We start from the raw sequence: 10,639 nt of genomic DNA on the forward strand, positions 1-10,639 counted from the left end.
CCATGCATGCAATGCCAGCTAGGGCGCCAGCTCTGCTCTCACCTGCCCCCTACCAAAAGGAAGGCAGCAAAAAAGAACAACAATAGAAAAAAAGCTGTCTTTGTATCGGCCTTTTTTTTTCTCTTATTCCCTCTTCTCTCACGCTCGCTTGAGTTGGAGTAGGCGCCATTCCAATTCATCACGCGGGGTCGTCAGCGTTGGAATGCGCAGCCCCGAGGGTGTTTTGATGGTGCTGCTAGCAACAGCTCCGCCTGTGGCGGCACCGCCGGCTTTGCTATTCTCATCGACGGCATTCATTATTGCGGCGCCGCTCGCGGCGGCAGCAGAGGCAACTAAAGTGTTCGGGTCACGCAACTTCTCCTCGTCGTAGCCCTCAATGCTGTACTCGGACGCAATCATGGTGAGGTACTGCAGGCAACGATCGTTTGACGGTGTGAATATGCCAAGACGATCAATAATTGTCTGGTTCACAGAAAACTCGGTGTTGTCTACGCCCATCGCCACAAATGCCTTCCCGAACTTTATCTCAAAGAACTTCCTGATACTCTGCAGCTCCGGCGCAACATCCCCCAGCCGGGCAGAGGCCCAGAGGACCGAAGTGATGCTTTCCTTAAGCTCCGGCGGACAACGCGCCTCGGCGGCGTCTCCTCTGCCTCCCTTGATCTCCGCAATCATCTGAACACGGTTCGCGAGAAGTTCGAGAAAAAGCGAGAGCGCCTCAAGCCCCTCAATGCCCACATCGTCGCGTATAGCCTGCTCCACCTTGATGAGGGCCGAGTCGTACTTCTGCAACGCGAGGAGCTCCGCAATTTGGCGCCGCTGGATCTTTACGCTATTGACAAGTTTGTTCTGCTGCATGCGCACCCGCGACACAGCCATTCGAATGGTGGCCTTCACCTTCACGGTGTCGAACTCAGGCTTTTTGGAAAAGAAGGACCGCATGACTGCCGCTCCTACAACTATCGCCACACCACTTCGGTTGTTATTGACTGATCCCCTCCGCCCGGATTCCGCCTGTAACGTATTTTTTTTTTCCTTTTTCTCTCCCTGCTGTATGTGTCTGATTTGGAAAAAACGGTTTGTGTTTTTTTTGCTGCTGTTGTTGTTTTTTCTTCTTAGTGGAAGAGGGCTTTGCGGAAGTTGCGCCAAGGTGGTGGGTGCCGCAGACAGAGTCCGCAGAGGCAAGGCGCACAGGAGGAGAAGTAAAGAAAGAAGGAAAAGGACAGAAAGAGGGAAAGAGAGGCGGGAGAAGTGAGAACGTTTGGAGGTCGGCAGCCAACGCCGATGGCGTCACACACCACGGACAACGACACGACTGCCTTGCAGCGGGGCGAGAAGAGGGTCGCCGCCTCACATGCCCCTCTTCCCGCTTGGGCCACCACGGCACGGAGAGGCACCACGGTCAACGCCCGTTGCAGCCCCCAGTTCCCGTCAAGAGGAAGTGACTGCGGCGCCGAGGATCCTGCGTGCGCCGGGGGAACAGAAACCGTCGGCTGCGCGCGGCTCAGCAGCTGCCGTCTCGCCGCCACGTGGGACCCTCCCCCCCACCCCCTTGCAGACCGCCTTTAAACCCCACGTACTGCTGTGGGCAGTGCTTCTCCCCACGCGCTTGAAGACCGCTTTTTTTTTGTGCACGCGTGTGCCCGCATGCACAGACATCACCCCTCTCCAAGGCCATTGCGAGGGGTGTGCGTCCGGGGGGGCGGGGATCGGCGGGGCGCGCCGCGTTTCCGTAGAGGCGGGCCGGTGTGCCATACTCCTGGAAAAAGGAAGGTGCGACAAGGGAAAGAGAACACGGCGACGCACGCACAGGTGCAGAGGCGCAAAGCGAAAAAGCCAATAACGACAATGGCAGGACCACAAAGTATAAGTTGCCCCCCCCACCACCACCACCACATGTAGAAAAATATATATAAATATATAATAACAATAATAATGGAATTAACAAAAAAAAAAAAGGGGCAACCTCTCCGGCGCAGACAACATCCTGGAAACACCACAGAGTGCCAGGAATGTATGGGCACGAGTGCCTTTAAAATAAAGCACTCAACCATTACCCGACCCAGATGTGTGCACCTGCAAGAAAGGGGGGAAAAAAAGGTGAGAAAGGTTAGGAAAAGGTACGGTGGCGGCCTGTGCCTAGGCAACGTCACCTCCTCACACAACACCTCTTCCCCAGCGACTCCCTCACTAGCTTCGCCTACCCTGGTCTCTTTTTTTCGTTTTCTTCTTGCCCTCTCTCCTCCTCTCTCGCTCACTCCCCTCCATCCTTCCTCGTAACCATCATTACTACTTCTACCATGAAGTCCTTCGCATGAACCCTCTCCCCAAAGATGCCTTTCCCGCGATGGGAACAATCGTTGCGCGGCCTGTGCCAATGCTGTCCACAGAGCCCCGTGACAACGAGCTTAATGAGACATCTTACCCCTCCAAAGGAGGCAAGTCATCGTAGTCATCGTCGCTATTATTCACGGCCCCGGGGTCATCCTTCTTGCCGAGGTTGGCGCTCCCAACAGTGGCCTCCGCTCCACTCTGAAGCGGCGCCGGCGCTTCATTTTCCAGCCCCTTCTGCATCATCATTTCTGACATCATATTGCCGTAGCCAAAGTCCAAGCCCCCCTCGCTCTCCGTGTCTGCGTCATCGTCCTCGTCCTTCCAGCGTGACCAGTCGACCTGAATGTGGCAATTCTTCGCTTTCTCCTTCGTCAGCCGTGGCCAGGCGCGGCAGAGTGCTGCCTCCTCGTCGTCACTGGGGTCATTCGGCCACTTCTTCTTGAGTTTGACCTCAATCTGCCGCGGAAGCGTCACGTGACTACTTTCTTCAGAGGAGACTTCATGGAATAGCTCGAGGGTGCAGCCGTAACTCTGCTCCCCGGCGGCGGCGGCAAAGTGTAGCACGCGCCCATCCCGAATTTCCACGACGACGTTGCTAGCGTCCTGTAGCGGGATGGAGAGGAAAACGTGCTCCGATCGCTGCGCCCAGAGGATGTTTGGGAACACAACGTCTTTACTCGCGGACATGGACGAGAGAGCCTCCCACACGTGCCCTGTCCCCCTACTTACTGCTTCCTGTTGTCCTTGTTGCTGCTGGCGAATTTGTGCTTGGGTGCCTGAAGAGAGACTCCGTCAGTGCTGGGGGGGAGTGGGTGGGTGGGAAAGACGCTCCCTCTCGTTCCGACCTATCCGTTTTGCTTGCGCTGCCGTTGCGTGTGCGGGCCCAAGGCAGGGGGCGTGGTGACGCAAAGCCACGCAACAAGAAAAGAAGGAGAGAAGAAACGCGCCCATCGTCCCACAAAATTCACCAGTGACCGAGAGGCCGACGAAGAACCCCGCACGCACCCACACGAAAGAGGAAGTAAAACCAAAGCAAAACAAACGAACAACAAAAAAAAAAGGGTACTGACTTCGTTTCTCTTTGCCCTGTGACCTCCCGCAGTCCCTTCAGTTGCTTCGCTCAGCTGTGCAAAAACAGTGGGAGTGTGCAAACTTGGCACCGTTGATGCCGATAACACACATGTTTGAAGACAAGCCCCATGCAAAGCGGCTTCCTCTCAGGCTTGACTAAGTCCGTGTGTTTACGCAGCTGCACCCCCATACGCAGGTAAGGGCAGAGGGAATAAAAAAACAACAACAACAATAACAAAAACAAAAACAAAAACGCATAATCACATCACACGCCAGAAATAAAGCAAAATGCGAACCAAAAGTTTTAAAAAATGAGGAGAGTATACACACACATACATGTATACATATATGTAGCTTCGAAGGGTAAATTCATCCACATAAAGCTAGCGGTTCATTGCCGAAAAGAATAACCAGTCGACAACAACAATAACACACACACGCATACAAAAAAAAAGGTTTCATGTCGTTTTTCCGTAAGTATTCGTTTTTGCGTGTTTCTTTTATTATTATTATGGCTCTGCTGCCCCCCCCCCCACCCCCTACTGCCACTTCTCTCCTTTCAGTGGCGTTCTGTCTGCCTCTGTGTGTGTGTATGTGTGCGTGTGCGTGTATCTCCTTTTACTCTTTGCCACATCTTTGCCCCCCCTGCCCAGTTATCCACAGCACGAGGGTAACGTGACTGTTGAGATGCCCGCCTCTCCCTTGCACTATCGTGCGCCTACGCGTGTCTCTTTCCACTGAACTTCGTACTGAAGCCTGAGAGGTCGCCCTTGGCGAAGAGCTCCGTGGAGCGAGGCGGCACGTCCAGCACGCAGACAGGGCCAAGTTCGGCGTCTTCCTCCCGCCGCGTTTTCCCCAAAACGTTCACTGAGGAGTCGTGCTCGAAATTGACCTTCACGCTGAACGTAACGTCCTTCGTGTCATTGTAAAAGCCCCACTGGCCTCTCCGCTCGTCCACGAGGCGGAAGAGGAGGCCGTTGCCGTGGTCCTTGAAGCACTTGTATACCTTGTCGATGAGCGGCATCACACTTTTGTCGGGCCCGCCGTTTTCGTACTTGGGGTGCTCTTCCGGCTGGCTTCTCTCCGCCCCAACCGCAGAAAACGACATTTGGTACTCCGCCGGATTGCCGTCGGTAATGAAGAGCTCCGTCGTGACAGGAGGGACCGTCACGACGCAAATGGTCCCACCCTCCACATCGGGGTTCTTCGACACGGCAGTATTCCGTGCCGCCCGATACACACTTTTGGGGGCGAACTTGACCGTCACTGTAATACTGTACTCGGTTGTGTCGTTGTAAAAGGCCCACTTCTTCGCCTCATCGTCGACAAGAAGAAAGACAAGCCCGTTCCCCTTATTCTTAAAGCCCCTGAATATTTTACTGCACGGATAGGCGATCACGTCGGGATCGGGTCGGCCATTTTCAAAATGAATGTCAGCAAAGTCCTCCGATTGCTCATTGTCCATGGGATTTGCCAGAAAATTCTGCCGGTATTCGCGCGGGTGGCCACGGAGAAACGACTCCGTGCGCAGCGGCCACACGGAAGTTTTGTACACCACCCCCTCCTTGTTTGCGGGATCAACCTCAACCCGCGTCTTGCCGAGCGGCTCCACGCAACTCTTGTCGGCGAAGGCCACCTCCACCTCCATCACGTAGTCCTTGGTGTCATTGTAGTAGCTCCACGTGCACTCTTCGCCCCCGCTCCCCTTCGTCACGAGGCGAAACAAAAGCCCATTGCCGTGGCCCTTTAGGCACCTGTAAACACTGTCATACTTCACCGCCGGGCGGCCGTTTTCAAACTCGACGTCGTCCTCCGACACCGCCTCGCTTTGAAAGTCGACCTGAAATCCCTCCACGCTGCCCTCCAGGAAGCGCTCCGTGCGGCCGGGCTCGACCAACACACTGACCTCGAAACCCCACTGCCCCTTCTCCTCCTCACTCAGCTCTGTTAGCTTCGCCCGGCCAAGGGCTTTGACTCGCGAGCCCTTGCCAAGTTTCGCGCTCACGCGGAACACCATCCTCTCTGTGTCATTGTAAAAGGCCCACTGTTTCTTGTCGTTCACGAGACGAAACAAAAGGCCATTGCCGCTCTGCGGAAAGCAACGATAGACGTTGTTGAACGCAAACCCGGGCGTCCCGTGTTCAAAGAGACCACTGGTGTCAGTCACGAGGTCCGTCATACTGTCCCTAGCCGTCAGGCCCAGAAAAAGAGAACGGTTTTCCTCGTTGCCGCCTTTTTTATTTTTATTTTCTTTTCGTTGACCGGTGCTTTGTGTATTGCCTTTCCGGTTGTAGGTATTTTCTTTGGGGTCCTTTTTTATTTATATATTTTTTGTCGTTCCTTTGATTCTCAGCTGCCTCGCTCTTTGCTTGAGTGCACGCACGCAAGAGAAGAAGAAAAAAAAAACGGACAACAAAAGGACGACAAAAACACGCGTCAGCGGGGGCGGGGAGGGAGGGCAAAAAGTGGCCATCGACCAACGCCGAGGGAGGGCCGCGGAGAAAAAAAAAGAGGAGGGAATCAAAAAAAAAACAACAACAACAACATCTCATTGCCTCACTGATGGACTTGAGACGTCTGTGACCCCCGTTGTGGCTGTTCGCCCTGCCGCTGCTGAGCTCGGCGCAGCGCCTGCTGCAAGTCCCGCAATCGCTGAGAGATCCGTTTCTCCCACTCACACTCGAAGGCTTGCCTGGGGGCAGCGCTGAGTGAGGAAAGCATCACCTTGGACTCCAGAAGAAAGTTGAGGCGGTGCTGCATGCGGGCAACCTCAGCAGCTAGTGTCATGGTATTTCTGCGCAGACGCGTCCAGTGGGTCCACAGCGCCTCCCGTTCTCCCTCGCGAAAGTGCTTCACCTCCGTGAAGAGCGAAACAACTTCCGGCACTGCCAGCTCACTATCGTCCGGAATCGGCAGTGCAAGGTGTGCCGCCAGCGCGGGCACCACAGGCTCCCACCGGGGCTCTGTATTATTCTCCAGCCCCGTTCCCAGGACCAGATTGCCCTGCAGAAGAACCTGCTCCGCCTGCCTCTTCTCTCTTGACTCTTGCGCCCCTCGCGGTGAGACCAACGGGGCGCCATTCGCCGCCGTGCGTGGAGGCGACGCGCGAGCAAACGCAGGGTCCCAGCGGGAGAGGAATTGCTCCACCACCGCCTTCCATTGGCAGTATCGCGCGACGTCCTCATTAATGCAGAGAAGAAGTCCTCGCAGAGCCTGTGAGTGCAGAGACGCGTGGAACGTGTCCTGCCGTAGCTGCCGCATCAACTCCAACTGCTCCGTAAGAAATGGACGGACGACGACGGCGCAGACGCTAACGAGATCCCCAACGAAGTCGACAAAGTCCGAAGTTTGGTCGTAGAGCTCCTGCGGTGCCGCCTCTTCGTGGCGCGCCTCCCCGGCACCGAGGGAGGCCAAGGCAGCAAGTGACCACAGCACTGCGGCGCTCCCTTGACACACAAGCCGCTGCGTTGTGCTGCTCCGCCGCTTACCGCCCCGCAGCTGCCAGGCGGAGTCATCGCTGGTATGGCGGGAGCGAGGCGTGTTGCACCCGGTGGAAAAGCTGGAAGCCGTTGAGCCACTTCTTGCGGGTCGCGTGGGAACGCCGCCCGACGACGCGGAGAGAATGGCGTAATAATAAAAACGTTTTTCGTCACAGCCGCCGCTGCCGCTAGTGCCTGCTTCGTCTGCAAACTCATCGGTGATGCCGTTTAAAGCGGTCAGTAAACCGCTCGCGTGGCGTCGCATCATGGTAAACTCTCTTTGTAGTGTCTGAAGAAGAAACTGCTGCAGCAAACTGCCGTAGACGCAGGACGACGAAAGAAGCTCCTCCATGTCCCTGCAACGAGGCAACCCGCACTCAGTTAGCAGGCGAGCACACAAAAGCCGGCGATCCCTCCATGCATGCTGGGGTCGTGAGACGCCTGCAACCGCATCGCCGCCACTTGAAGGATGTGAGTTGGATGACGCAGCGCGGTCGGGCTCGGACTGCTGCTGCGCGGCGGGGTACAGCAGCAGACACACCACTGCGATTAATTTCTCCCGCGACGGCTTCGGCAGCGGCAGATCTTCGTTGCTGGGAAGTAGCGTGACCAAACGCTCTATGCCTTCCAAAGCGTACGCAATGAACGCCGCCACCGTCTCCGTGGCGGCGGACGTGCCGCGAACACCGTGGCTCTCAAACGCTAACAAGCAGGAGGCCACACGAAGGGCTTCGTAGATCACCACAGAGGAATCGGGCACGACCGCCAGTGAGGCGGCATCGCCCAGGATGCTGCTGTAGTCCTGCGCAACGTCCATCATCAACGTTGATGATGGAGTTGCGTGCTGAAAATCAGCTCTGGCATCTTCTTCTATCGCCGCCGTCACGGACTCGTAGAGCCGCTGCAGACGGAGCGTAATACTGGGGCCTTTCTCCGCCGTCATCACGCGCACTGAGAGAGCAATCGCGAAGAAGCGCAAAAAAGATACGCATCCGTGAGTGCGTGAGCTACTCTCCCCTAGCACGCAACGCCGGAGCAGGGAAACGCCTCAGAAAACCACCGGCGGCACAGCCACATAAACCTGACGGCAGCGACGCAAGGGGGAAAAAAAGAAAAGAAAAGAAACCGTCGGCGACGACACACACACACACACACACGCACCCAACGATAAGAAGAAGAACAACAGAACAGAAAGCGCCGTCCTCTTCTTTACAGGAAAGAAATAAAAAAAACATGCACAGAGAAACATTTACACGCATCAGTCCCAATCTTGCAAGTCAAACCGTGAGAGTTCGTTAAGCAGGTCGATCTTCGCCCCCTCGGACTTGACAAGTTTCTCGTCAATGTACCACTCCTGTTTCTCCACTGACTGCAATGCCATTTTGCGTAGTCGACGCCTACGCCGCGTTTTGAGCTCCCCAGTGAAGATGCTCCGGTAATTCTGCATGTTGCGCTCCAACGTTTGCAGTTCTGCGTGACTCACGTTGGCCGTGGGGCCTTCTGCGTTCTCTTCTCTGACGGGAGAGGCGGTGTGGCCGACGGACAAAAAGTTCCGTTTATGCGAACTCGCCCCTGCTGTCGCCGCGTTGCTGCCGAAAAAGTCATCCTCCAAATAAGAGTACGTTGGCGTCATCGCCGTCCAGTGGTGCTGGGGCGGGGGACCGTCGGCCGGGATGTACTCCATGTACTCAAAGCTCTCGTCGAACGGAAGCGGATTATCGCCTCGGTTGGCACGGACGGAGCTCGCCCCATGACTTTCATTACGTTTGTCGCCCCCACTCCTCGCGCCCACGCCGCTCCCGTCGCTGACTGGCTTCTTCCGCAGCACAAGCAGATCCACCGCTTGGTGGGTGCTGTAGAAGGCGTTCAGCTCCCGTCTGATTCGGTCCTGGCACTGTGGGTGGGCAAACTCGCGGAGGTACACCGCGTCGCAGCGGGGGACGCCGTCACCGCCGGCGTCGCACATCCCCGCCAGCGAGTGACGACGACGCAGGACCAACTCGTACGACCCTTCCAGCGCCCCCGTGACAGCGTCGCTGAGGGAGGCAAAATAACCGCCCCCGTTAAACGAATACGACTGAGATGATGAGACGTATTTCAGAATGTCTTTTGGGTCAAAGGCCCGTGGAAGCACAAATGCGATGTAACCCCCATCCTGCAGCAGCGGCGTCGTAGTAGTACACCGTCGCGGTTGGGTGTGGCTGACACCTTGGGCTTTCGAGGAGCAAAGAAGTTGTTGCAGAAGCCTGTGTAGTGCAGGCAAGGTAGAGTGTGGGTGATGACCCTCGGCGCCCGGCGGAAGGTACTCAAAGACGTTGGGTGACTCCTGCACCAACGGCCATGGTGGAAGGAGCGGCTGCATGGGAGGGTGAAACACGAGAAGATCAAACGGACCAACTTCGCCCTCCTCTGTGGCAGTGGCCCCGGCAGGGATCGAGGCAGACGCCTGGGGGCTCTCCGGCAGACGGCGGTGCCGCGCCTGACGTCGGCGACGCGCGGCGGCGGTGGCCAAAGTGTTTTTCTCCTCCATAAGGGGGCTTGCCTCCGCTTCGCCCTCCTTCGCCACAGACTCCAGCTCAGGAAGCAGGTCGCATCGAATAAATCGCATTGTTTTCGCCACACTCGTCGTGCTGCGCCGCTCGCGCAGGTGTTCCCGAAGAGTCGCCTCGGCGCTTCCCAGAGCATGCGCGGCGACGTCAACGCCGACCACATGCTGCGCCCCGGCCTTCAAGAGAAGATCCGTCATGTAACCACTGTGGCAGCCGCAGTCCAGCGCCGCAAACCCAACGGTAGCACCCGCACTCCACTCCCCTCGCCATGATGGTGGAGAGAATGGCTCTGTTGCACCCCACCAGCGCATCGCACCGTCCCTCGCGGACAACTCAACGCCTGCTGCGCCTCTGCTTCCTGTGTCGGTGATGCGCTTTTCTTCGTCCTGCGCCGGCCTTCGCCGGAGCAGCCACTGCAGCAGATGCACATACGGCATCTGCTCTGAACGCGACGTGGGACAGTACGTGTCATGCCACGGATGCAGTAGATAGCCACCGCGGTGCCACTCGGTGTTTGTCGCCCAACCACCCCACCGTACACCGTGATGATAGCGCACAAAAGACTGCACAAGCCGCATGAGCTCCACGAAGGAGACAACCTCCTCCTCCCCGCCGGAGGATGGGGAGGCAGGAAGCACCATGTCCATCCAATCCACGAATCCTTCCACTATCTCCCCTTCGCTCCAAGGGCGCTCCTCCTTTGCCCGCGCAACCGCACGTCGGAAGTGGCTCAATAGAAACATAGGGAAATCGTCCACCTCTTGAACCACGTCACGAGGAAGAAAAAGCGTCGCGCGCAACGACGCCACAAAATGCCGCGACATTTCATGCAGCTCCAGCAGAGTGCGGGCGCCACAGTAGCGCTTGGGAAACGCCTTCCCATGCCGCAACCGTGACCGAGCCGTGGGGGCAAAGACTGCCGAGGTCTCCTGAAGCAAACCCCGCACGTGCTTCTGGCAGTCGTAAATACGGCGGCACACCACCGGCTCGGAGGTCATCGCAGTCATAGTCGATGCCCGGCGGCGAGAACAACTGAACGTGGAAAGTGCCAATCTACTCTCCACGCCACTCACTACACACACCGCCGCCGCAGAGTGCCGCTGCAGACAAGGCAGCGAAGGCATACCCCCCTCCCCTCACCCTACCCCCCAAGTCTTACGTCTCAAAATGTGACGCCCCCCCCCCTTTTTTTTTCTCCGGGGCGTC

General features: G+C 57.0%; 5 protein-coding genes across 5 annotated transcripts, besides 7 other annotated features; all 5 read right to left on the reverse strand.

Moving 5' to 3' along the window:
* Nucleotides 1–138: 138 nt before the first annotated feature.
* On the reverse strand, nucleotides 139–942 carry Tco025E_07709 (uncharacterized protein; the record flags this gene model as incomplete). Its single annotated transcript, XM_029374568.1, has 1 exon — nucleotides 139–942. One exon carries the CDS (start codon nucleotides 940–942, stop codon nucleotides 139–141), a length of 804 nt encoding a protein of 267 aa, XP_029225322.1.
* A 250-nt stretch (nucleotides 943–1,192) lies between these two features.
* Nucleotides 1,193–1,243: a sequence feature (GA-rich).
* Nucleotides 1,244–1,874: 631 nt separating this feature from the next.
* Nucleotides 1,875–1,896: a microsatellite.
* A 525-nt stretch (nucleotides 1,897–2,421) lies between these two features.
* On the reverse strand, nucleotides 2,422–3,021 carry Tco025E_07710 (uncharacterized protein; the record flags this gene model as incomplete). The annotated part of the gene is made up of 1 exon (XM_029374569.1): nucleotides 2,422–3,021. One exon carries the CDS (start codon nucleotides 3,019–3,021, stop codon nucleotides 2,422–2,424), a length of 600 nt encoding a protein of 199 aa, XP_029225323.1.
* Nucleotides 3,022–3,358: 337 nt separating this feature from the next.
* Nucleotides 3,359–3,393: a sequence feature (A-rich).
* Nucleotides 3,394–3,615: 222 nt separating this feature from the next.
* Nucleotides 3,616–3,659: a microsatellite.
* Nucleotides 3,660–3,986: 327 nt separating this feature from the next.
* Nucleotides 3,987–4,015: a microsatellite.
* Nucleotides 4,016–4,123: 108 nt separating this feature from the next.
* Nucleotides 4,124–5,584, reverse strand: Tco025E_07711 (uncharacterized protein; the record flags this gene model as incomplete). Its single annotated transcript, XM_029374570.1, has 1 exon — nucleotides 4,124–5,584. One exon carries the CDS (start codon nucleotides 5,582–5,584, stop codon nucleotides 4,124–4,126), a length of 1,461 nt encoding a protein of 486 aa, XP_029225324.1.
* A 342-nt stretch (nucleotides 5,585–5,926) lies between these two features.
* Nucleotides 5,927–5,951: a microsatellite.
* Nucleotides 5,952–5,961: 10 nt separating this feature from the next.
* On the reverse strand, nucleotides 5,962–7,827 carry Tco025E_07712 (uncharacterized protein; the record flags this gene model as incomplete). Its single annotated transcript, XM_029374571.1, has 1 exon — nucleotides 5,962–7,827. The coding sequence occupies one exon, from the start codon at nucleotides 7,825–7,827 to the stop codon at nucleotides 5,962–5,964; it is 1,866 nt and encodes a 621-aa protein (XP_029225325.1).
* Nucleotides 7,828–8,021: 194 nt separating this feature from the next.
* Nucleotides 8,022–8,048: a microsatellite.
* A 94-nt stretch (nucleotides 8,049–8,142) lies between these two features.
* On the reverse strand, nucleotides 8,143–10,557 carry Tco025E_07713 (uncharacterized protein; the record flags this gene model as incomplete). Its single annotated transcript, XM_029374572.1, has 1 exon — nucleotides 8,143–10,557. One exon carries the CDS (start codon nucleotides 10,555–10,557, stop codon nucleotides 8,143–8,145), a length of 2,415 nt encoding a protein of 804 aa, XP_029225326.1.
* Nucleotides 10,558–10,639: the final 82 nt, after the last annotated feature.

This window comes from Trypanosoma conorhini (assembly GCF_003719485.1).
Source record: "Trypanosoma conorhini strain 025E chromosome Unknown Tco_14.4_contig_00620, whole genome shotgun sequence".
Lineage (NCBI taxonomy): Eukaryota > Euglenozoa > Kinetoplastea > Trypanosomatida > Trypanosomatidae > Trypanosoma > Trypanosoma conorhini.